This window comes from Nomascus leucogenys, chromosome 17, assembly GCF_006542625.1.
Source record: "Nomascus leucogenys isolate Asia chromosome 17, Asia_NLE_v1, whole genome shotgun sequence".
Lineage (NCBI taxonomy): Eukaryota > Metazoa > Chordata > Mammalia > Primates > Hylobatidae > Nomascus > Nomascus leucogenys.
The window spans coordinates 65,411,456-65,437,767 of NC_044397.1; the positions used below are offsets into that span (position 1 = coordinate 65,411,456).

Here is a 26,312-nt window from a genome sequence, read left to right on the forward strand (position 1 = left end):
TATAACCAACTCTCAGGAAGCCACGTTTAAGCAGATACAGTTGGACAGGTAGGACAAAAATCTTACATTCTTCAAAAAGATACATAATTTTGTAGTATTTTAATATTATAGTAAATCACAGAAATTCAAGTAAAAGAATAAAACTACAGTGCTCAAGAAAAGAGTAGTTTTTAGCTGTTTTATTTTTTTGAAACAGGGTCTTGCTTTGTCGCCCAGGCTGGAGTACAGTGGCACACGATCACAGCTCATTACAGCCTTGACCTCTTTGGCTCTGGTGATCCTCCTGCCTTAACCTCCTGAGTAGCTGGGACCACAGGCATGCACCACCACACCTGGCTTTTTTTTTTTTTTTTGTAGAGATGGGGTCTCCCTATGTTGCTCAGGCTCGTATCAAACTCCTGGACTCAAGTGATTCTCCCAACTCGGCCTCCCAAAGTGCTGGGATTACAGGCATGAGCCACTGTGCCCGGCCAGTTTAGAAAATGACCTCAAATTCACACACTAGTCACTACCTCAACTGCAATTCTAAAATGAGATCTAACTTAGTCTTCACTGTCCCTTGGTTAAGAAGTTTAAAAAAAAAAAAAAGGCATCAGTGTTCCGTGCCTTTAATTGATTAACAGGTTTTAAGGGAAAGAGGTCTCTTTAGGCACTTACTTGAAGCTAATTTAGGATACAAATTTCAAACCTTCTTCTACTCCATCTCTTGCAAAGTGATGAATATATTTGTTTATGGGAGAAAACGGAGCTAAAAGCAAAGGAAACAGCAGCTTGCCCATTACTAATTTTATTTGGGCTCACTAAATGTTGACTTCTACTCTGCCCAATTTCAGTGTTTCTGTGTTATTTCAATCTCTTAATAACAGAAAGTATCTTTAACATATACAATACCCCAGGAAATTAATACATTACAAATTACGAGAGAAAATTAAATTTGGTTTTATTAGTCATTGTGAATAGGAATGCAAGCAATTACGAATTTTTTTCAAAACTCTAATAGAATTCATATATTTAAGTTGAAAGAATAAGTACATTTTTTATTTTAAACCTTAATTTAGTGTTTTATGAACTTCTGATGACCCAGAATCACTGCTGGTCAATTTAAGAGCAGGTAGAAAGCAAGCACATACTTAGGCCTCCTTTTACTATGTAACTGTGTTGCTGTTTTCTTTTCCTCTGGACTCTTTGAAAGATCATCTCCTCCTGGTAGCTCAGGGGGCAGCGGTAAATCAGCAAGAAGACATCGGAGTTTCTTTTCTACTTCTTTTTTAACTGCTTTTACTGAAATATTTCCTCGTAAGCTAAAAGTGAAAGAAGTCAAATAAAACAAAAATTTTGTTGAGTAATAAAAATGTGCTTATGTCTCACATTTAAGTAGCAACAGTCATGAATATTCGACAATATTTCACATTATAAGACTATTGTCTGAGTTTCTTTCCAGCTAAAGTAATACACTATACTCAAATGTATAATGCAAAATTTGGGGTAAAAAATGATACAGAATTAGGTAAAAACTAAGGAAATCTGTATAAAGTAGGAACTTTAATAACTTTGTATCAATATTGATTCATTGTTAACGAATGTACCATACTGATGTAAGATATTAACAGTAAGGAAACTGGGTACAGGGTATTCAGCGTCCCTGTAGTGTCTTCATAATTTTTCTATAAATGTAAGACTGTTATAAAAATAAAGTTTATTTTTTAAAATGATACAGAATTAACTATAAAACTGTACATAAAAATTGAAAATCAACTAAACATGCTTTGCATAAAAACTCAGTTTTGCAAAGCATTTCTTTTTTTTTTTTTTTTGAGATGGAGTCTCACTGTCACCCAAGCTGGAGTGCAGTGGCAGGATCCTGGCTCACTGCAACCTCCACCTCCTGGGTTCAAGAGATTCTATTGTCTCAGCCTCCCAAATAGCTGGGATTACAGGTGCCCACCACCACACCCGGCTAATTTTTGTATTTTTAATAGAGACGGGGTTTCACCATGTTGGCCAGGCTGGTCTTGAACTCCCAACCTCAAGTGATCCGCCCGCCTTGGCCTCATAACGCCCAGCTGCAAAGCATTTAGTTTGATTCTGGTAGAGACACAAAAGGTATTTTACTGTAAGAAATAAAAGAAAGCACATGATAATATTTATCTTGCCCATTTAAATAACCACAAGCAACAGCTAATTCAGCTTTGACCCTTTTCAGGGTTAATTAATTTTTCTAAATTGGCCAATGATTCTTCTAATTTTTTTAAGATTCCAGCTTACTAGAATTACAGCTGAAATTTAAACTCCGTTAGCTTTGTACTTTTTCTGAATGCATAAAGAGCTCTGAGTTTTAAAGTGTATCTTAACTTGGCAATTTATTTTAAATTTCCCTGATAAAAGTCTGTCATCTAATATAATGTGACACGTTGAAAGAGAATCTCATAATGATAATAAAATTTGGACTTCATATACTTTCATAGCAGTTGAGTCCCATAATGAAAAAATTTATTGCAACTACACTGCTGTGATCAGAAATTACTGAAGATATTATTATCAATGTAAATAATTTAATTGTAATTATCCTCCTATTCGTGTTGAATAATAATACTGTAAAACAAATGAATCATTTAATACCACTTGATAAAAACAACTTAATAATACCATCTGATAAAAACGACTTAATTATCACAGTAAATTTATGTCCTGTGTTACTCACTGGAAGGTTCTTTAACAGAAAAAAACATGCTTTAAAAGAAATTGGTTTGTAGTTTTGTTTTGTTTCTTTAAGACGGAGTCTTGCTCTGTCGCCCAGGCTGGAGTGCAGTGGCACGATCCAGATGGAGTGCAACCTCCGTCTCCCGAGTTCAAGCGATTCTCCTGCCTCAGCCTCCTGAGTAGGTGGGACTACAGGCGTGTGCCACATGCCCGGCTAATTTTTTTGTATTTCTAGTAGAGATGGGGTTTCACCATGTTGGCCAGGCTGGTCTTGTACTCCCGACCTCAGATGATCCACCTACCTTGGCCTCCCAGAGAGCTGGGATTACAGGCATGAGCCACCATGCCAGGCCTGCAGTTTTATTTTTAATGTATTACACAGCCCACTGCTCAATTTTCCTCTCCCTCCATTCAGCAAATATTGATTGTGAGATTCCATGTGCTAAGTATTTGTAAGGCACTGGAAATTTAACAACAAACACATTAAGCTACAGTTTCTTTCAAAAAAGAGCTTACAGTCTGGAAGACAGGTAGGAAGTAGGATAAAGTGTTATACAAACAGATTCCTAGAGTAATGTAGTAGCTAAAGGGTAGCTAAATCAGGTCTGAAATACAGTAAAGGCTTCTTTCTAGAAAAGGTATCACCTGAATGCCAACTGAAAATAGGCCTATTTAGAATAACTTATTTAGGAAACTACAGTCTCTAACTTGTAATGAGGCTTTACTCAAGAGTTCTTTGAAGATTTAAATCAACATTTTTGAGAGCAAAAAACTAAAGTCTTAATTTCACTTATAATTTAAAACTTAAAACACTATCTATATTAAATGTCAGTATATTAACTATCAAATACTACTTTCCAAGAACAATGTTACATAATTTAAAACATTTTTATTGAATATTTGCAACAATCAAATAGAAAATGTGCTTTTTAAAAACACTTCCATGCACTCCAGCAACAAAAATAAAATGCCTTAAAAAGAAATACACACGAGCAACAGAAAAAAAATAAAAACATTTGACTGAAGAAATAAAATTAGATCTGAATGAATGAAAACAAACCATGTTTTAATATGGGAAACTAGTATTGTAAAGCTGTCTCCAAATTATGACTCTATTAGATTTAATAGAGTTCCAAAAAAAATTCAAGGAAGAGTTTTTTTTTTAAATACAACTTGACAACCTGACTGATTATAAAATTTGTCTAAGAATAAAGGCAAAAGAACTGCCAAGAAATTTCTGAAAAAGAAAAATTAAGTGGGATTTGCCCTGTCAACCTATTCAGAGATCTAGAACTAGAAGCCAAACGCTGGCTGAAGTCAAAGGATATGTATTACTCAGTCTATCCAATGTTTTATGAAAAAACTATGAATTGTCATTTTAAATCCAAAGATTTACATAATATTCAGGTTCTAGGCTTCCTCTTTTAAAAAAGCAAAGGTTCTAAGACAAGCTTAAGTTCTTGTAGAGCAACACTGATGCTGAGGCTCAACAGCAGAGCCATTTACGCATCACTAATTTACTCCATCCCCCCCTTCATTTTTATATTACTGTCTGCCCCTAAAATAGAAATTTGAGTTTGGGAGCCAATATACCATGTATCTAAAGACACTACAACGGTAAGATACTGACAAATATAATATGTTAAAAGAAAGTAGAGAAACATATATATGTAAGAATTTTTATATATGGAAATTAGTGAGATGAATTATACAATAAACGGTACTGGTAACAACACTGGGATGGAGGGAGTAAAGAATCAGAACACTTCTTTACACAATAACCAAAGCCAAACTTCTATGAGATCTGACTTAACCTTTTTAAATTTTATAAACCTATAAGTCTTAAAGGAAAGAGAATAATAGATTTGACTAGATAAAAATGGAAAACATTCATATAACCAAAAGCAAAACAAATGTCAAAAATAAGTAACAGACTCTGAGAAGCAAAGGTCAACATCCCTAACATAACAACTAAACATCAATTAGAAAAAGGGAAACAACTTTAAGGAAAAGCCAGCACAGAATACAAGCAAGCAATTCACCAGAAAAATAATAAATAACCAATAAAAGTTCAAGAAAATACCATACCTTATTATCAGAAAAATGCAAAATTAAATAATTACATATTTTAAAGACTGTCAAAATTGACACTATCCAAAACTGTTAAGGCAATTTTCATACATCTGGGTGCATAAATTGTTATACAGCCTTACTAAGACATAATTTGGCAGTTTCTATCAAATTTTTAATGTGTATACTTTGACATGTAACTATCTTATAAAAATTACCTAAATATACATAAAATATTAATATAAAGGAGAGTTTAATAGCAAATAATTATAAACCTAAGTATCCATTAATCGACAGAAGAACACGATACATCCATTCCTGTAATAAGAATATTGGGCCCATCGATACCAACATGGAAAGATCTCTAACACATTAAATGAAAAAGCAAGTCAAGGAACATTATCCATGGTATGATTCTAATTTTAAAAATAATAATAAAACAACTACATTCTGGGAAAACACACAGATTACCATCTATCTCATGATTTTGTGGGAAAACAGACTATAATTTTGAGAATGAAGCAAAATTCAAAGTGAGCCTAACATATACCTTTGACTAGAAAGCAAGGAAACACGAAAAAACAAATGAGGTCATGTCAAAAGAATAAAGGAGTCAGCTTATAGGAGTTTCCACTGGCCAAATTTCGGACAATGTGAGGGTAAAAAAGAATAGTGGCTATTACTATTAGTAACACAGAAAATAAATAAAAATCCATGAGAGTAGAATGATTAAGTGGGATATGGGGAAACATGTATTTACAAAACAAGGCCAGTTAATGTTAAAAGGAATGGCAGAATTAGAAAATAACCATTTTTAATTTGTGCAGCAGTAATGGAAAAAAAATCACCATTTGCAGTCCCTACCACAGTAACTGAATTAGACAAATACCATTGTCTAAACCATTAGGTGATAGGTTGTAGGGAAAAAGGATATTCAATCACTGCCAAAAATATTACCCTACAGCTCACTTCTAATTGCAATAAGGAAAATGCACCCTCATACATGGAGAGACCTTAAAGTTGGTCATCACCTTAACCAAGTGATCACATCACTACCAGTAGAGTAAAACAATCTGATATTTTGGTCCTCCTGTAACAACAGCATAAAGTACATAAAATCACCTCTTAAATATTCTGGCTAAAAAAACTGTGTATTCTTTATCTAAACAAAGCACAAGGAATTTCCAGATTATGGGAAATAAACGGGTTAGAGAAGAACAAGTTAAATGATAACAAGAAGAAATAATCAGATAAACCCAAAGGTGAGACATTCTGTAAGATTACTGGCCTAGACTCTTCAAAAAGTCATGGGGCTGGGAGCAGGGAGTAGCGGGGGAGTACTGATTATTCATTATATACAGTGGATGATATTATTATTTATTTCTGTTAGATTAACTACTATTGATTTCCTTGTTACCACAATGATACTATAATCAAGTAGGAGACTGACCTTATTCTTGGGAGATGACTTAAGTATTTAGGGTATAGTAAAAAGAAACGTATACACAGCTGGGAGTGGTGGCTCACGCCTGTAATCCCAACACGTTGGGAGGCCCAGGCAGGAGGATCACAAGGTCAGGGGTTTGAGACCAGCCTGGCCAACACGGTGAAACCCCATTTCAACTAAAAATACAAAATTTAGCTGGGCATGGTGGTGTGCGCCTGTAATCCCAGCTACTCCGGAAGCTGAGGCAGGGGAAGTGCTTGAATCCAGGAGGCAGAGGTTGCAGTGAGCCTAGATGGCGCCACTGCATTCCAGCCTGGGCAACAGGGCAAGACTTCATCTCGGGGAGAAGTGTACACACACACACACACACACACACACACACACACACACCCTCATTAATTCTCTTAAACAACTAGAGATGGAGCGTGTGTGTGTGTGTGTGTATAATTTTTTCCTTTTTTTGAGACAGGGTCTCACTCTGTCACCCAGGCAGGAGTGCAGTGGTGCAATCACAGCTCACTGCATCCTCGACCTCTTGGGCTCAGGTGATGCTCCCACCTCAGCCTCCCAAGTAGCTGGGACTACAGGCCTGCACCACCACAGCCAGATAATTTTTGTATTTTTTGAAGAGATGGGGTTTCACCATGTTGCCGAGGCTCCTCTCAAACTCCTGGGTTCAGCCATCTGCCCACCTTGGCTTCCCAAAGTGCTGATTACACTTTGGGATTACAATTGTGAGCCACCACACCCGCTGACACAGAGCATATAAAACAAAATGTTAATATTTCGTGAATCTAGATGGATAACTTCCATCCAGTAGTTCCAGTAGTTACACAGATGCTAACTGTATTATCATTTCAATTTTTCTAAGTGCTTGAATACTTTCAAAATAAAGAATGTATGAGGGAAGGGGAGAATTTACTTGGACATACAATAAAACAGCAAAAACAAGTGGAGTAGAGGTTTGCAAAATCAAGAGGCCATCCAAAACACACACACACACACTCTTTTGCTAATGTATTTGTGCATACAACAGTGAAAGTCAACCAGGAATACAGATACAGGCATGCTCAAAGAAAGCAAAGATCAAAAGCTTTCCTTAAGATACAGCAATGAGATTATGCAGACCATTACTCACTCTTCTCTTCTTTAAAGTGATCTTTAAATTTACAGTGAGTAACAAGTAAATAAAGATACCTCCCATATTCAGGTTTCCTAAAGCATGCTGTAACAGAAAAGATTGTTTCTTTACCTCAAGAGAAATAGTTTATAAACCACTTTCAACTAATAGCTGTTCAGCAAAAAACAAAAAGTATACAATGGTTACTAAAAAGAAACTTGTAAACAAAATTACCAAGAGCATTACTTTCAGATACATGAAAAAAATGGCCTGGGGGTAGCCCCTCTTCATTATAAAAGGGGATGGAAAACCAACCAATAGTTCCTCTTTTACAAAAACCAATCCTTTCAAATGAAGCACTAGGTCTATTCGTTACACACCAGATCTACATGTTACACATACAATGGTTTATATATTATACAATGTAAATCATATTTTGTAATTTTTACTTTTTTTCAATAATCTAAAGCAGTTTTAAATATCTGTAATATTTCCAGCAGTGCTGATTTATACTATGACTAATTACAATAACTGAGATGTATAACACTTTACAGCTTGCAAAATTCAGTCCATCAACTAATTTAATCTTTACAAGTAATCTGTGAGGTTAAACTGTAAATATTTTCACTCATGAATAGAACTACGGACTGAGGCACAGAAAGATTGTCATGAGTAGTAAGAGGTACAACTGGCACTAAAAACTAAGCTTTCTACTACAGCCCACTAACAAATGTTATTGTACTTCCAACAGTATTATAAATAGTAAATATAAAATAAGTCTCCTGTGCCATCCATTCCCTTCAGCACCCATTTATTTCCAAAAATAATCACTTCTAACCATTTCTCTGTACAATATATTTTTATTTAATCACCTAAAAACTTTTATAAAAAGTAAAACAATATCAAGTCTCTTCCTCATATGTAGTTAGTACATATATTTCGGTAAATTATAGACATCAAAATAAGGAAAGTTCCATTGGTGATGAATTAATCTTTGGCCACACAGACATGTAGTAGAAGTGCTCATGAATCTTTAGAAACTTCCGTATCCATTAAACATACAAACACATTCAAAGAAAGAAGAGACAACAGAAAGGGGAAAAAGCAGAGGAGACAGAAAAGGTGGATCAAAAAAAAAAAAAAAAGTAATGAACAAGAATTAAATGTGCCACCAACTAATTAAAGACAGATGCATAAAGAATATCCTCATTAAGCACTCACATGTGTACGTAAGAGTTCTTGAAAAATATCCTAGTAAAAATTTACTCCTAAAGCATATATGAAGAATAAAGTAGGTCGGGAGCAGTGGCTCACGCCTGTAATCCCAACACTTTGGGAGGCCAAGGGATTGAGGTCAGATCGAGACCATCCTGGCTAACATGGTGAAACTCCGTCTCCACTAAAAATAAAAGAAATTAGCTGGGCTTGGTGGCGGGCACCTGTAGTCCCACCTACTCGGGAGGCTGAGGCAGGAGAACGGCATGAACCCGGGAGGCGGAGCTTGCAGTGAGCCGAGATAGCACCACTGCACTCCAGCCTGGGTGAAAGAGCAAGACTCCATCTCAAAAAAAAAAAAAAAAAAAAAAAAAAAGGATAAAGTAGAGAAACACCAGTCTCAATGAAACATGGATTCTCAGTAACTGGTTACTCTCTAATGAAGTAACTCAATTCCACACTCAAGCCTCACAATTACAAATCACTACTCTTATGAACCTTCAGCGTTCCCTGAGAACAGTCAAACCTGCAAAAACAACAATTTTAGTAGTATAATTAAATAACACCCGATTAAATTGGATGGGGTCTCCCAACAACATTTTGATTATTTTTAAAAAGGCACCTGAAAGGGCATGAAACTCATTTCACTTTTGTTTGTGTTAAATTATAAAATTTTCGTAATGCCAAAGTAAGCACTTATCCACATGGCATTTTTATCCATCTGACTTCAAAATCTATAAAAAAAAAAGTCAGCTAGGAAAACTACTCATATAGTTGCTTTTAGTGGGGAGTGGGAGGGGGTGGAAGCTCTAATTTCTTCATAAAACAAAAACAGCTAGGTGGTGTAACAGGCAGATAAACCACACAAGTCTAATTCTTCTACACTTGGATACAAAAAAGAAACATTCTTAGCTGTATTTTTACTTCCTCTTAAGAATATGTTTCTCAATAAAAAAATAAGCCATACCCTCAATGTTCATAACAAAAATTTTTAAACATCTTAAAGGAAAGCATAATCACATTATGAATTTTCTTTCTTTTTTTTTTTTGTGAGACACGGTCTTACTGTGTCACCCAGGCTGGAGTGCAGTGGTGCGATCTTGGCTCACTGCAACCTCCACCTCTCAGGTTCAAGTGACTCTCCTGCCTCAGCCTCCCTATTAGCTGGGATTACAGGCACCCGCCACTGCGCCCGGCTAAGTTTTTTGTATTTTTAGTAGAGACGGGGTTTCACCATGTTGGCCAGGCTGGTCTTGAACTCCTAACCTCAGGTGATCCACCCGCCTCGGCCTCCCAAAGTGCTGGGATTACAGGTCTGAGCCACCATGCCTGGCCACTATTATGAGTTTTCTATAATATAATGTGATTAATCCCAACTGCAAGACAGGCTAAAAAAAATTTTTTTTTAATTAGAAGAGTTAAGAAAAGACTAAACTAAAAAGTGATAATAAAATCACTGACAGTGATAAATTTACAAGGCCACTGAAGAAACTTAGAAATAAATGAGACAAATGCTGAGATGTATATTAACCAGGGCCAACTCATTCATAAAATATCCTGTCTCTGATTACATCATCAAGGAAAACTAAACCAAAGAGAATACTGGCATTTCTAATACCCAAAATCATATTGAAATATTCATTGTATCCCAAGGCAATGGCAATTTTTCCCTGAATGTCTTAGTATAAATTTTAATTTTGCCATCTTGTATGCAATGTGCTTCATATTAAGATGCATATAATAAAGAAAATTCATTCACTTACTTGTAGTCTTTTTCACTAAAGTTGTTTCAAGGGGGTTAGGGAAGGTCAAATCATTTCTCACTTCAGACTTACATTTTTTCTTTGAACAGTTATTGACAAATATTTTTTGCACTTACCTATCAGCTTCTTTATCTTCAGGCAGCATGGGAGGCAAAGGTAACGGTGGTAATGTAGAAGTCACTAAAGCTACATGTTGCTCCCTCTCCTTGGCTCCTATGCTTGGTGTAAGTGGTTTGGTTTTCTCTTTAAGAGATACTGGTTCCTCCTTTGTAGCAGCAGATTTACTCTCCTTTCCAACTATGACTGCTTTCTTGGTGGCTTTATCTACAATCAAATTATTTTCCACCTTCGTTACCTGAAGAGGTGGCTTTGTTTTTGCTTTGTCATTTTTTAAAGTTCCACCACTTGAGGGAGAAGGTGCATGTTCAATTTTAATTTTCTTCACATCCTTCACATGGTTTGTTTGTGATGCACTGGCACTAGTTTCCGTGTTCCCCTTGGTAGGTGTAGAAGTGTTTGAAGCTTTTGCAGCCTTGGCAGCAGCCTCAGCAGCCTTAGTTGCTTCTGCAGCTTTCGCTGCTTCTGCGGCTCTTGCTGCCTCTGCTGCTCGTGCTTTTTTATTCTTGTTCAATTCAGCTGCCAGGCTACTCTTCAGAGTTAGTGTGCTAGGAGAAATACTAGAATGACGACTTCTGGATCTAGACAATCTGTGCCTGCTACGAGATCTTGAATGCCTAGATGAATACGGGCTTCTGCTTCGGGATTTTCCAGACCGTCTGGTGAGAAATAATTAAGATTTAGTCAGTAATCGAGAAAGGTTCAGTTTGGAATTTACAAAGACAGTGCTAACTCGAGTTCATGAAATAAAATAGAAATTTACTTAATTTCAAAATTACATTTTTGAAGGAGTTTTGAAAAATAAAAAGTTCTTTAAAGTAGAGTATTATTTGGTGATCATAGTTTTCTTCAAAATGGATTGCCCTGATCTTGCTCTGGTCTACAAATCTAAAAATTAGGAGGAAAAATGTGACAAGGCATCACTGCTGTCTCAGAAAAAAGACGTAGGCAATAAGGCTACATCAATGGTAGTAGCAGCAGCAGGGTAAAGTCTGACAAATCTTTTACCAGGAGACAGTTGCCACATCTCAAAAGTACCTTCCTCAACTATAAGTTCAGAAGTAAGCAGTGCTCTGTCTATGGCAAAAGTGAAAAAGACAAGACTTACTACTGGGCAATAAGTAGAGTCTCTTAGAGTTCGTTTCAGAAAGATAGTTTTAAGAAAATTTACAGCCAGGGGTGATGGCTCACGCCTGTAATCACAGCACTTTGGGAGGCCAGGGCGAGCAGATCACAAGGTCAGGAGTTCGAGACCAGCCTGGCCAACATAGTGAATGAAACCCCGTCTCTACTGAAACTACAAAAATTAGCCCAGCATGGTGGCACACGCCTGTAGTCTCAGCCACTCAGGAGGCTAGGGCAGGAGAATTACTTGAACCTGGGAGGCGGAGGGCAACAGAGCGACACTCCGTCTCAAAAAAATAAAAAAATTACATTCACACACATTAACTAAAATAGACATGAGCATAATCACTTTACTCACATAAACACACATATACAAGATAATATCTTACAAGCTACATAATTTCACACAGAAAATGCAACAAAGTAAAAACTATCCAATCACTCTTAATCTGAGGCTCTGACACTTTTCAAAATGAGAGTAAAAAAGTTAATATACATATCATTTAAGTCTTCAAAGTACTTGACAACTATTATTTTACCATAATATTAAACATTTACTAGTTAAGTATTATTACTCCAATTTCTCAGAAGGGAAAAGCACAGAGAGGCAAAGTAAAAATAACTCCCACAAAGAACTATGCCACAAATAGTAGTACAGTCTGAACTAGGACTTAGGTTTTTCAGACTCCTGGCTCTATAAAACAATGACAAACGAAATCTTGGAGACTACTTGATAATAATGAGGCCATTCACTTCTCAAAAATTATTGGAAAACATGTATTTAAAGGTATAGTGGCAACCAAAGTTCCCACAAAACAAATTTAACACAGTACCAAGTGAAAGGAAGCTGAGCTTTTCAAATCCATGCATTACCAAGACTTTTAAAATACACTCACAAGACAAAGACATTATGATAGTACTTTCACATTATCTCATTTAATGCCCTCATCAACCCAGTAAAGTATGCATAGTTAACGGATAAGAAATTGGGTAAAATATTACGTTACCTGAAGTCAACACCTGAACTCATTAGTAGTTGTGTTGCTTATTATCTTACTACAACTGCTCTATCTCTCAATACCTTTCTGCCCTACTCTGTGCCCAATGATGCTGACCCCAACAGATATGCCTTCTGAGTTCCAGGGCTGTCCTGCCACTGACAGAAGAAGGCAGAGAAAGGCTGGATTGTTTCTTCCTAGCTCCCTCCCTCCTCATGGCCACATTTTCTGGAAGAAGCTGCATCCCTCCACCACCATGGTTGCTATGAGGCACCCTCTTCACAGCTCTCACGAGGCTCCAATAGCACTATATTTTTCCTGCCCCTTTGGGCTTCCCTGTTGCTAGGAAAAACATGCCTTATGGGTTCCCTTAATCCAGGGCACCTCTGTAGTCTCTGCATTAAAGTCTCTTATAAGATCTGAGTTGGATTCTATTTTTATCTCGAACTCAGGTCTTAAACTCAGCATTTTTTTTTTTAACTCTAAAGTAGGCAGGTTAACACATTAACACACTGCCAAGGAGCTAGCTAGCAAGAATGTGGAGAAAAGGGAACCCTTGTACACTGTTGATGGGAATGTCAATTAGTATAACCACTATGAAGAACAGTTTGGAGGTTCCTCAAAAAGCTAAAAATAGAGCTATCTTATAATTCGGCAATCCCACTCCTAGGTACATACCCCAAAGAAAGGAAATCAATAATACTAAAGAGATACCTGCACTCCCATGTTTATTGCAGCACTATTCACATTAGCCAAGATTTGGAAGTAACCTAAGTGTCCATCAACAGATGAATGGATAAAGAAAATGTGGTACATATAAACAATGTAGTACTATTCAGCCATAAAAAGAAAATGAGATCCCATCACTTGCAACAGCATGGATGGAACTAGAGGTCATCATGTTACGTGAAATAAGTGAGGCACAGAAAGGCAAACTTTGCATGTTCTCACTTATTTGTGGGAGCTAAAAATTAAAACAATTCAACTCATGGAGACAGAAAGTAGAAGGACGGTTACCAGAGGCTGGAGGGGTAGTGACATGGTGGAGGGTCGGGCGAGGGTTAATGGGCACAAAAAATACAAAGAATGAAGGTGACCTACTATTTGCTAGCACAATATGCTGACTATAGTCAATTTTTTTTTTTTTTTTTTTTTTTTGTCAGAGTCTTGCTCCAGCCCTGGCTGGAGTGCAGTGGTGCAATCTTGGCTCACTGCAGCCTTTGCCTCCTGGGTTCAAGCTATTATCCTGCCTCAGCCTCCTGATAGCTGATATTACAGGCATGCCCGCACCACGCCTGGCTAGTATTTGTATTTTTAGTAGAGAAAGGGTTTCACCATGTTAGCCAGGCTGGTCTTGAACTCCTGACCTCAGGTGATCTGCCTGCCTCGGCCTCCCAGAGTGCTGGGATTACAGGTGTGAACCACCACACCCGGCCAATAGTCAAAAATAATTTAAGTGTACATTTACAAAAAACTATAAGAGGATAGTTGGATTGTTTGTAACACAAAGGATAAATGCTTGTAACACAAAGGATAAAAGGATGCCCCATTTACCCTGATGTGACTAATATGCATGCATGCCTGTATCAAAATATCTCATGTAACTCATAAATATATACATCTACTATGTACCTGCAAAATTTCTTAAAATTTTTATTTCGTGAAATTTTTTTAATTCAAAAAAATAATAAACAGGCAGAGATTTTTTTTTTTTTTTTTTTTTTTTTTGGTAACAGGGTCTCACTGTCACCCAGGCTGGAGTGCAGAGACACTACCCATAGCTCACTGCAGCCTCGACTTCTTGGGCTAAAGCAATCCTCCACCTCAGCTTCCTGAGTAGCTGGGACAACAGCTGTGTGCCACCATGCCCAGCTAACTTTGTAGAGACAGGGTCTCACTCTGCTGCCCAAGCTGGTCTCGAACTCCTGGGCTCAAGGGATCCTCTTGCCTTGGCATCGCAAAGTGCTGGGATTACAGGCATGAGCCACCGTGCCCGGCCACTGAAAATTTCCGTTCTTAGTTGCCATTAATACAGTGTGGAGGGAAGTGTTTAGAAACATTCTAATTCTAGGATAAAAACAAAATATCAATAAGCTTATAATTATACATAGAAATGAGAAGAAATGTTTGGCTAAATATGAAGTGATTGTAAGCTGGTTGTGAAATAAGTTGGTTAACTTTAATATAGGAACCAAAAGTGTCATAACATGAAATACTCAGCCACATTTTTAATTTCCTCTCCCTTCAGATTTTGTTGGAGCTCCAAACAAGTCTGATATACGTTATGTTTCTATCCCCTGATCAGATACTGACAAGTAGCAGAAAGGTAAGCAGCAGAAGAAAGCAGAGACTGTCATCTCATCAAAGGTAACAGCATAGAAGGTTTGGAAAGCAAACCTTCTTTTCTTAAATCAACTTTTCTTACACTGGCAAGATTCTGGTCATCAATTTCATTCAGACACATAAACTATATTTAATTGAAATTTACAATCAGTGAATCTTACCTAAGAAAAGAGATACAAAGATAATAGGTAAAATCCCAACACAATTCATTCTTCTGAACTATTAATCTCTTTTAGACAGAATCTGAATAACAGAGATAAAGACTCAGAAAACTTTTGTTCTACAAAAAGATATTTTGGGGCCGGGCGCAGTGGCTCACGCCTGTAATCCCAGCACTTTGGGAGGCTGAGGTGGGCGGAACACGAGGTCAGGAGATCGAGACCATCCTGGCTAACATGGTGAAACCCCATCTCTACTAAAAAAAAAAAATACAAAAAAATTAGCCAGGCATAGTGGCGGGCGCCTGTGGTCCCAGCTAATCAGGAGGCTGAGGCAGGAGAATGGCATGAACCCAGGAGGCAGAGCTTGCAGTGAGCCAAGACTGTGCCACTGCACTCCAGCCTGGGCAACAGAGCAAGACTCTGTCTCAAAAAAAAAAAAGATATTTTGGAAGCGACTTTTTATAGTATTTGATCACTATATCAACTGAATTATTCTACATACAACTTCCGTTCCTCTCCAACTCTTTTATTTCTCTACAAAAGTTCCTTCCTTAAACTATTTATTTCATGTCTTAGTAAATTTCCATTCTCTCAGATATTGTGATTTGCTCATAAATTCCAATAATATATTTACTGTTTATAACAAACATGGTTTGGGAACCTAAAACTAAACACATTTAAGTTTAGGCCATTTTTACTCATGATTAATATTTCAGCCATAAAAAGTTATGAGAGTAAGAGAGAAGCACATCTTTAAAACTATATAATGAATTATGGCATGATAATCTTTTACTAAAAGAATTGAAATGGGGGTAGGCAGCAGGTCCAACCTCCTTGTTTAATAGGTAATTTTTAGACAGGGTCTCTCACTTTTTTGCACAGGCTGGAGTGCAGTGGCGCAAACAAGGCTCACTGCAGCCTCGACCTCTCAGGGTCAAGTGATCCTCCCACCCAACCTCCCCACCCTGCCCCAAGTAGCTGGGACTACAGGCGTGCACCACCACGCCCAACTAATTTTTGTATATTTTGTAGGGATAGGGGTTTCGCCATGTTGTCCAGGCTGATCTCAAACTCCTGGACTCAAGTAATCTGTCCACTTTGGCCTAGGGTTACAGGCATGAGCCACTGCACCCAGCCAAGATTTTTCTGTCTAAAAATGTTTTCCTAATATTCCTACAGTGTTGTAGAAATTAATGAATATATATTACCTATTTCTTGCTTCTGATGTTTTTAAGAGGCTACAGGACCTCTTTAAGAAGAGAAGTTTCTATGTTTCTAACAGGTTTTCCCAAATACACACAACACAAAGTACCAGAATAAAAACCCAGTATCCTGAAACCCAACTGGTTAGTGCTTATTGTTAGACTATTTAGTGTTCCTTGGAGAGCACTGTGTAGTGTTCACTTGACTGTTATCTTACAGTCTCTCCAGTAGTCTAGGTCTGAAAATTGTTTCTAATTAGCAAATACTGCGTCCTAAAAATTTTACTATAATACTGATAATATCCAGTCCTCCACTGTTGAAAATAACACAGAGCAGCATCACTCAATGGAACTTTCTGGATGACAGAAATGTTCTATACATATGATGTCCAATACAGTAGCTGCTATCCACAATATCTTTGAGGCTAATGTTTCCATTCTGCTTATTTCTCATGCTAATAGCAGCTGTGTCCATTTCAAAAACTTATTAACCCCCCAAAAAAGGTATGAATATGACTCCCAAACTGAAAAGCACTATTAGAAAGTGATGTTCCTGTGTATTTTGTCATGTAACATTATAACAGCCCTATTAACTATATGTAACAGCACTGTGGTAGCCTCTTAAATTCATCTCCTTGTTTCAAATTTTCTTCCACTCTAATCTATATTACTAGACTCAAAATACTATTCTCACCGGTTCCTGAAATTATGACATGCAAAGCAAATATACCCTCCTGTAACATCTACTCCTTACCATTCTCTATTTTTAATTTCACGACTCTCCACTCATTTACCCAGGCTAGAAATCTAGTTTCCCAGTTCCCATACCACATCCCCTTAATTGTCTCATTTTACTGATTCTAACTCTATACTATTCGCTTATATCCATACCCTCTGAATGTTTCTGATCGTTGTTGTAACAGAAAACTCCACAAAGTTAGTGGTTTAGAACAACACAAATTTATTATCTTGCAGTTCTGCAAGTCAGACATCCAAAATCAGTCTCAGTGAACTAAAATCAATATTGTCACCAGAGCTTTGTTCCTTCTGGAGTCTCTTGGGAAAATGTTCCCTTACCTTTCCAGCTTCCACAGGCTGTCTACATTCCTTGGCTCAAAACCTTACATCACTTGGGCCTGTACTTTCATCATGACATTTCCTCTCTCCTATTCCTGTCATCAGGTGAGTTCTCTGACTAGACCCTACAGCCTCTCTTTTATAAAAATCCTTGTGATTACACAGGACCCATCCAGATAACCCAGAATAACCCCGCCATATCAAGATACTTAATTTAATCATATCTACAAAGTTCCTCTTAAAATGTAAGGTGTAACAGTCAGAGATTGCAAAGATTAGGGTATGGCACCTGGAGGGGGTGTGGTGTTGGGTGAGTATTATTTGGCCTACCACATCCTCCTCTTCCATTCTCGAGGACACTGTTCTACTTTAGACCTCATTACCACTTCCCTAGACTACCATATCATCTTAAAAAAATAAGCAGTCTCTTGGCCGCGTGCGGTGGCTCACACCTGTAATCCCAGCACTTTCGGAAACCGAGATGGGCAGATCACCTGAGGTCAGAAGTTCGAGACCAACCTGACCAACATGGAGAAACCCTGTCTCTACTAAAAATAGAGGGTGTGGTGGCACATGCCTGTAATCCCAGCTACTTGGGAGGCTGAGGCAGGAGAATCGCTTGAATCTGGGAGGCGGAGGTTGCGGTGAACCGAGATCATGCCATTGCACTCCAGCCTGGGCAACAAGAGCGAAAACTCCGTCTCAAAAAAAAAAAAAAAAAGAAAGAAAAAAATGTACATTACTAGTCTTTTTTACTTTATTACTAGTCTCTGTCTGCTCCATTTCTACAGACACAATAACCAAACTACTCCTCACCGTTCAGCGATTATTACATGTCCCAAATTCACTCATTCTCCTCCTCTTAGTAGCTATTCCAAACCTTCACAACTTTCATCAAGCTCACACAATCCCATTCCCAGTCTTCTCATAGCATAGCTTTACTTATTGTTTCACAGAAAAAACAAAGACTACCAGGCATGTCTCTTGCCTACAAATTTATCTCTGTTTCCTGTGCCTTCATCCACCGTACATTCCACCTCAATTAAGAGAGGAGGTGTTCCTCTTTCTATCTAAGGCTAACTCCCCTATAATGCATCAATCTCATACTCTCTAGAGCCTTACTTCTTAGAGTGTAGTCCATAGACAGGCAGCATCAGCACCAATTGTGAGCTTGTCAGAAACGCTGTGTCTCAGACTCCAGCCCAGACCTACTAAACCACAATCTGCATTTTAACAAGATATCCATTAAAGTTTGAGATGCACTATGCTAGGCTACTCTATGACAATAGCTGGCTTATTCTATTAATTGTGATGTTAACCTTTGCTGTTCATTTGTTAATTCCCCTGAAGGAATAAATTACTCAAATCTCTAAGATCTTTAAAAACAGACAAGAAAACAAAACAAAGAGAAAATGATGGCATACTGATACTATCTTTATCTCTCCTTCCAGTTACGGCCAAAATCTCCTTTGTCCTTTCAATCCTCAAATCACTACAATCTGGCTTATACATACATCTTCTCTGCAACTGGTCACCTCTGAAGCAACCAATGACCTACCTTTCAAAAAACGAAAAAGAAAAAAACATCACTGCCTGTGATAATGTTGGCTACAACCTTAAAAGTCTCTCTCTGCTCCAATTATTTGGAGTACTTCCTAGCTATTTCTACTACCTTTTGTCTTCATGATTTTCTTACTTCTATGGCTGTTTCTGCACCTTGAGGTTTTTCTTCCTTCCTATACTCATTCTCCCACGAGTTTAATTTATGCTACGTGTGGCTTAAATGATTACCTAAATGTTGTCAATTCGTCCCCCATCACCCCCGCAAATCATCCTCTCTACTTCCAACTCTCTGACATGCATCTTCAACACAATACAGCTAAAACTATTAAGCTTCCTCTTCAATTCCACCCTCCTTCTCCTTAAATATACCCTATTCTCAGGCAGTGGCACCCTCTAAAACAGCAGAAACCTGGAAATTATTCTACATTCCACATGATCCCTTTTATCTCTTCTCACAGATCTATTTGGTTTCCAAGCTCCATCAATTCTACATCTCAAGCATCTCTCCAGTTTTCCATGCTCTTTATCCCCATAGCTACTATTCCACATTAGGTACTGCATCATCACGCACTTGGCCCAGTGCAAGTCTCCTTACCAGGTTCCCACCTCGAGTCTCCACCCTTTCCAATTAACTCTGCACTTGAATAACCTTACAGTTACCCCAAAACCTTCGGCCTTGCTTGACTTGCATATAAAGTCCTTGTCCAGCCATCACAAAATATAGGAAGTGTCAGGCCTAGAATGTTTCTCTCATATTCCTCTCTTCACCTCCTTTATTTAGGAAACAAAAGGATACTTCGTATCTCAGCACAGTGTTTACCACCTTTATAAGGCCCTCTCTTATTACGCCAGTCAGCTAGAGCTGGTACTTGTCCTATGATCCCATCACAACTCTGTTTATATCTCAGAATAAAAATAATCAGATAATCTATCTTCCCCAACTAAACTGAGATATTCTATCTTCAAGCCTTGACTTCTATCATAAACCTGGCAGTGGCAGATGCTCAATAAATATTTACACAACACTGCTGACAGTATTCCTATTGAAAAGATTTCACAGCAGCCTAGTATCAAGGTACTGCATAATCTGTCTGGTCCTAACCTATCTTTGCTTATCAAGTACTAAATTTGCCCAATACTTCCATGCCTTTACACTCCCACATACTGGCCTAGTGAGAATATCATCTTGCCCTCCATCTTCTATTCAAGGCTTATCCATCTCTCAAGGACTAGCATAAAGGACTTCATAAAGCCTTATGAAGAAAGAAGCCAAATCCAAGCAAGAAGCAGGCCCTCCATTCTTTGAACTCCCATAGCATTTTATCTACACCCTTCTTATGATCTATCACTCTTAATTTCATATTTTAGATATCAACCACATTGTCTATTAGACTGTACCCTCTTTGAGGAGCAGAAACTGAGTCTAATTCATTGTTGTATCACTCCACAGCCCCTAGCATAATTCAGTGTTTTATTCATTGAATAAAACAAATACCGTACAGCAGTCCCCTTATCCGCAATTTCACTTTCCATGGTTTCTCTTATGCAAGGTACAGTATGATAAGATATGTTGAGAGAAACCCTACCTTCACATAACTTTTATTTTACAGTATTGTTATAATTGTTTATTTTATTATTGTTGTTAATCTCTTACTGTGCCTAATTTATAAGTTAAACTTTATCACAGGTACGTATGTATAGAAAAAAACATAGTATATTTAGAGTGGAGTACTATTTTGGTGGTTTCAGGCAACCACTGGGAGTATCAGAATATATGCCCCATGGAAAACTGGGGACATGACTGTATACCACACTAACCCTCACAGGTTCACATTTATAAGCATTTTTCATTTGATTTGCTCCTCATGTGCAACCAAGGTATAGAGAAAGCAGATGGGGGAACTAAGAAGAGGCAGAGTCAATATTCAAACCCAAGTCTTCCACTTCAAAGCCAGGCACTATTTATTGCTACCACACTATCTCTTTCTCCTCCATTTGTTTCTCTCTCTCTCTCTCCCTGTGTGTGTGTGTGTGTGTGTGTGTGAGAGAGAGAGAGAGAGAGAGAGAGATGGAATCTCCCTCTGTCACCCAGGCTGGATTGCAATGGCACGATCTCGGCTCACTGCAACCTCCACCTCCTGGGTTCAAGCGATTCTCCTGCCTTAGCCTCCCAAGTAGCTGGGATTACAGCACTCACCACTACACCCAGCTAAATTTTGTATTTTTAGTAGAGACGGGGTTTCACCATGTTAGGCTGGTCTCAAACTCCTGACCTTAGGTGATCCGCCTATCTTGGCCTCCCAAAGTGCTGGGATTACAGGTGTGAGCCTGTTTAATTCTTATCTATCTTTCATGGGTCAAGCTCAAGTCTCATCTCTATCACTTCCCTATTTGCTGATCACACAGTACTTGTTACAGGTTGGCTTGTATTTTATGTCTTTGTCTTTTAAGAACATAAATTGGATTATGCCATGTCCTTGCTTAAAACTCTGCAATAGCTTCCAACTTCATTTAAAATAAAAATAAAACTCTGTGTTTTGACTCACAAGGCCTAAACTGCCTTCTATCTTTATTATACCCCTCTTTATTTACTAGACTCCAGCCATGCTGGTCTCCTTTCTGCTTTTGCAGAAGGTCAAGATTCTTCCTGACTTGGTACCTAAGCATGCATCATTTTTCTTTTCCTGGAATGCTTAGATCATCACATGGCTGGCTCTTTCTCATAATTTCAACATTAATGCATACATTATTCATTATAAAACACTGTTAAAATGTTTCTGTACGCATGGTATACGAGAAACCAATGTGGCAATCATTACACACATACTACAAAATAGGAGATTTCCTTTCTTCATGGCCCCTAGAATAGTAATGAATACTTACATTAATATATGCTCACGTATAGGGGTCAAACAAGGTATTTGAGGGGTTTTTTTTGTTTTTTGTTTTGCTTTGAGACAGGGTCTCACTCTGTTGCTCAGGCTGGAGTGCAGTGGTGCAATCTTGGCTCACTGCAGCCTCAACCTCCCGGGCTCAAGCGATTCTCCTGCCTCAGCCCAAGTAGATGGGACTACAGGTGCACACCACCAGGCCCGGCAAATTTTTGTATTTTCTGTAGAGACAAGTTTTTGCCATGTTGCCCAGGCTAATCTCAAACTCCTGGGTTCAAGTGACCCTCCTGCCTCGGCCTCCCAAAGTGCTGGGAAAACAGGTGTGAGCCACCATGCCCAACACAGAATTTTTTTTCCACCAGAACTTAAGACTTTGAGGGAAACAAAGTCTTTTTTTTTTTTCTGACTTCTGCAATGACTTGGAATCAGTCATTATTTTTTATTAAAAAATAAAACTAGCCATTTATGACGAATCTGCAGCTAACTACTTTGCGAAGAAAGACTAAATGAGAAACAAGACAAGAAAGTCCCTTTTCATCCCTTCTGTTCAACAATGTATTTGAGGTTCTAGTCATTGTAATTAGTCAAGTATAGGAAATAAAAGGAATTCCGGCTGGGCACTGTGGCTCACACCTGTAATCCCAGTACTTTGGGAGGCCAAGGTGGGTGGATCACCTGAGGTCAGGAGTTTGAGACCAGTCTGGCCAACATGGCGAAATCTGTTTCTACTAAAAATAAAAAAATTAGCCAGCCATGGTGGCATTCACCTGTAATCCCAGCTACATGGGAGGCTGAGGCAGGAGAATCACTTGAACCCAGGAGGCAGAGTTGCAGTGAGCCAAGACCGTGCCACTGCACTCCAGCCTGGGCGACAGAGCGAGACTTCATCTCAAAAAAAAAAAAAAAAAGAAAAGAAAAAAGAAAACAATCCCATTGCAATAGCCTTTAAAAGGATGAAATACCTAAAAATTTAATTTAATAAGTGCAAGGCTTATACCCTGAAAACTACAAAACACACTAAAAAATATTAAGGAAAATCTAAATAAAAGGAAAGACATCCCATGTTCACGTATTAGATGACTTAAATTGTTAAAAGGTAATACTCCCTGGCCAGGCGCGCTGGCTCATGCCTATAATCCCAACACCTTGGGAGGCCAAGGCAGGAGGAGTGCTTGAGCCTAGGAGTTCAAGACCACCCTGAGCAACATAGTGAAACCCTGTCTCAAAAAAAAAAAAAAAATTAACAAGATAGTACTCCCCAAATTAATCTAAAAAGTCAATGTATTACAGTTCTGTAGTGATGAAACAAAAAATTTTTTAAATCAATGTACTCTCTATCAAAATCCTAGCTGCTTTTTTGAACTAACTGGCAAGCTGATTCTAAAATTCATTTGAAAATGCCAAGAACCCAAACAGTCAAAACAATCTTAAAAAAGACCTAAGTTGGAAGATTCACACTTTCTGATTTCAAAAATTACTGCAAAATCAGAGTAAGCAAGACTGTGTGGTACTGGCATACGGACGGATACATAAATCAATGGAATAGAATTCAGAGTGCATAAATAAATCCTAACATTTGTGATCAGTTGATTTTCAACAAGGGTGCTAAGACAATTCAATGGAAAAGGAATACTCTTTTCAACAAATGATGCTGGGACAACTCTATATCCACACACAAAAGAATGAAGCTAGACCTCTTCCTTTCACCATACAAAAAACTGAAAATGGATCAAAGTAGGAGCTGAAACTATAAAATTTTTAGAGGAAAATGCAGGAAATCTTTGTGAACATAGATTAGGCAAAGCCTTCTTAGATTTGAGGCCAAAAAACACAAGCAATAAATAATAAATTGGACTTCACCAAAATAAAATACTTTTGTGCTTTAACAGACACCATCAACAACGTGACAGAATGAAAGAAATTATTTGTAAATCATGTATCTGATAAAGGACTTATCTAGAATAGACAGTATAAAAAACTCTTAAGATCCTATAATAAGACAACAGCCCAATTTAAAAATGGGCAAAGAAGGCTGGGCACAGTGTCTCATGCCCGTAATCCCAGCATTTTGGGAGGCCAAGGTGGGAGGATTGCTTGAGCTTGAGTTTGAGACCAGACTGGGCAGCATGGCGAAACCTCACTATACAAAAATACAAAAAAATTAGCCAGGTGTGGTGGCGTGCACCTGTGGTCCCAGCTGCTCAGGAGGCTAAGATAGGGAAATCATTTGAGCCCCAGAGATGGAGGCTGCAGTGAGCCAAGATTGTGCCACTGCACTCTAGCCTGGGCAACAGAGTGAGACCCTGTCTCAAAAAAAACGGGGGGTGGTGGGGGTGGACAAGAGATTCATGTAGACATTTCTCAAAAAAAGATTCTGGCCATTTCTCAAATGGTCAAAAACACATGAAAAGATGCTCAACTTTATTTGTCATTAGAGAAATGCAAATCCAAACCAAAATGTGATCCCACTGCAAATACCAAGATGGCTACAATCAAAAACACAACTCTTGTTGAGGATGTGAAGAAACTGGAACCCTCATATGTTGCTGATATGAATATAAAAATGATGCAGCTACTTTAAAAAACAGCTTGACAGCTCTTTAAAATCTTAAACATAGAATTATCATATGACCCAGCAATTCTACTCCTAAGTACACGCTCAAGAGAAAAACAAATGCTCATGCAAAAACTTGTACACAAATGTTCATAGCAGCATTAAAAAAAATAGCCAAAAAGTTAACCCAAAGGTCCATGACTAATGATAAAATGTGGCATAACCGTACAATGGGATATTTGGCCAATAAAAGGAATATTGACCCATACTACAACACAGATAAACCTTGAAAACATTATGCTTTTGTGAAAGAATCCAGCCACAAAAGATCATACATTATATGATTCCACTGAAATGAAATGTCCAGCATAGGTAAATCTATAAAGACAGAAAGAAATCACCAACTGTTGGTTGCCAAAACTGTGGAATGTGGGAATGAGGACTGACTGCTAAATAGCCATGGAGTTTCTCTCTGGAGTGACTGAAATATTCTCAAATTAGTGGTGACGGTTACACAACGCTATGAAGAGACTAAAGACTAATAAATTGTAGTTTAAAACAGTAACTGTACAGTATGTGAAATACATTTCAATAAACATGTTATTTTTAAAACTAGAAAAGATAACATAAAACTGAAATGTTTTGTGTTTATTCTAAAAATATACTTCCTTTATGGTCCTTATGCCGTATTAAAAGTAACGATAACAACAACAAAAATACACGTGGCTGACTTTTTGCAGATTTGCTCAAGCAAACATGTTCTAGTTCACTGAGCATAAATTCTGTGTTTGTCTTCATGTTTCCCTGAACCATGCCTTGAGATGTATTTTTGAAGACGGAAAATGAAAAGCAGGTGAGGAGTAGGAGGGAGCTCAGTACTTAACACGCACAAAACAAAAGCACATACTTTGATTGGTCTCTCTCTAGCCATCAAGAATTTGTTCATACTGTATTACTAGACCTTGTTAATATCAACAGAATTTTTTTAACCGTGTGGGGCTGGACCTTTTTTTGTTTTTCATTTTTTGTTTTTTTGAGACGGAGTCTTGCTCTGTTGCCCAGGCAGTGGTGCAATCTCAGCTCACTGCAAGCTCCACCTCCCAGGTTCAAGTGATTCTTCTGCCTCAGCCTCCCAAGTAGCTGGGACTATAGGCGCCCGCCACCACGTCCGGCTAATTTTTCTATTTTTAGTAAAGACAGAGTTTCACCATATTGGCCAGGCTGGTTTCGAACTCCTGACCTCGTGATCTGCCTGCCTCGGCCTCCCAAAGTGCTGAGATTACAGGCATGAGCCACCGCGCCCAGACTGGACCTCTTTTTTTTTTTAATCCAAAGCAATTTATGCTGAAGGAATAGTTTGCTAGAAAATACAAGGGGTTTTTTTTTGTTTGTTTTTTGTTGTTTTTTTGAGATCGAGTCTTACTCTGTTGCCCAGGCTGGAGTGTAGTGGCAAGATCTTGGCTCATGGCAACCTCCGCCTCCTGGGTTCAAGTGATTCTCCTACTTCAGCCTTCCGAGTAGCTGGGATTACAGGTGCACACCACCACACCCAGCTAGTTTTTGTACCCTTAGTAGAGACGGGGTTTTGCCATGTTGACCAGGCTAGTCTTGAACTGGCCTCAGTTATCTGCTGCCCTGGCCTCCCAAACTGCTGGGATTACAGGCATGAGCCATCACGCCCAGCCCTAGAAAATAAAATTATAAAACAAGACAGGCAATTTAATCTCACTTGCTAGGTACCTACTATCAAATGCTGTACTAGGTGCTTCAGAACCACAAATATTTAAAAAGTCACAGGACTTGAAATCCAATGGTTGAAGCAAAACCAAAATATTATAGAAATTTATCAGCCAGAAATGCAACAAGTCAAAATATTAAGGAAAAAATTTTGGTTTAGGATTCCATACCCAGTAAAACTATCTTTCAAAATGGAGACTTTATCAGACATAGAAAAAGCAGACCTACA

General features: G+C 38.1%; 1 protein-coding gene across 4 annotated transcripts in view; it reads right to left on the reverse strand.

Moving 5' to 3' along the window:
* CDK13 (cyclin dependent kinase 13) overlaps positions 1-26,312 on the reverse strand; it is a 145,407-nt gene that overhangs the window by 97,734 nt on the left and 21,361 nt on the right. For all 4 annotated transcript variants that reach the window (XM_030795675.1, XM_030795674.1, XM_030795671.1 and 1 more), the window contains exons 2-3: positions 10,432-11,091; positions 1,131-1,301 (exon numbers count right to left, since the gene is read on the reverse strand). In XM_030795675.1, coding sequence (XP_030651535.1) covers positions 1,131-1,301; positions 10,432-11,091 — 831 coding nt within the window. The remainder of the gene's footprint in view (positions 1-1,130; positions 1,302-10,431; positions 11,092-26,312) is intronic.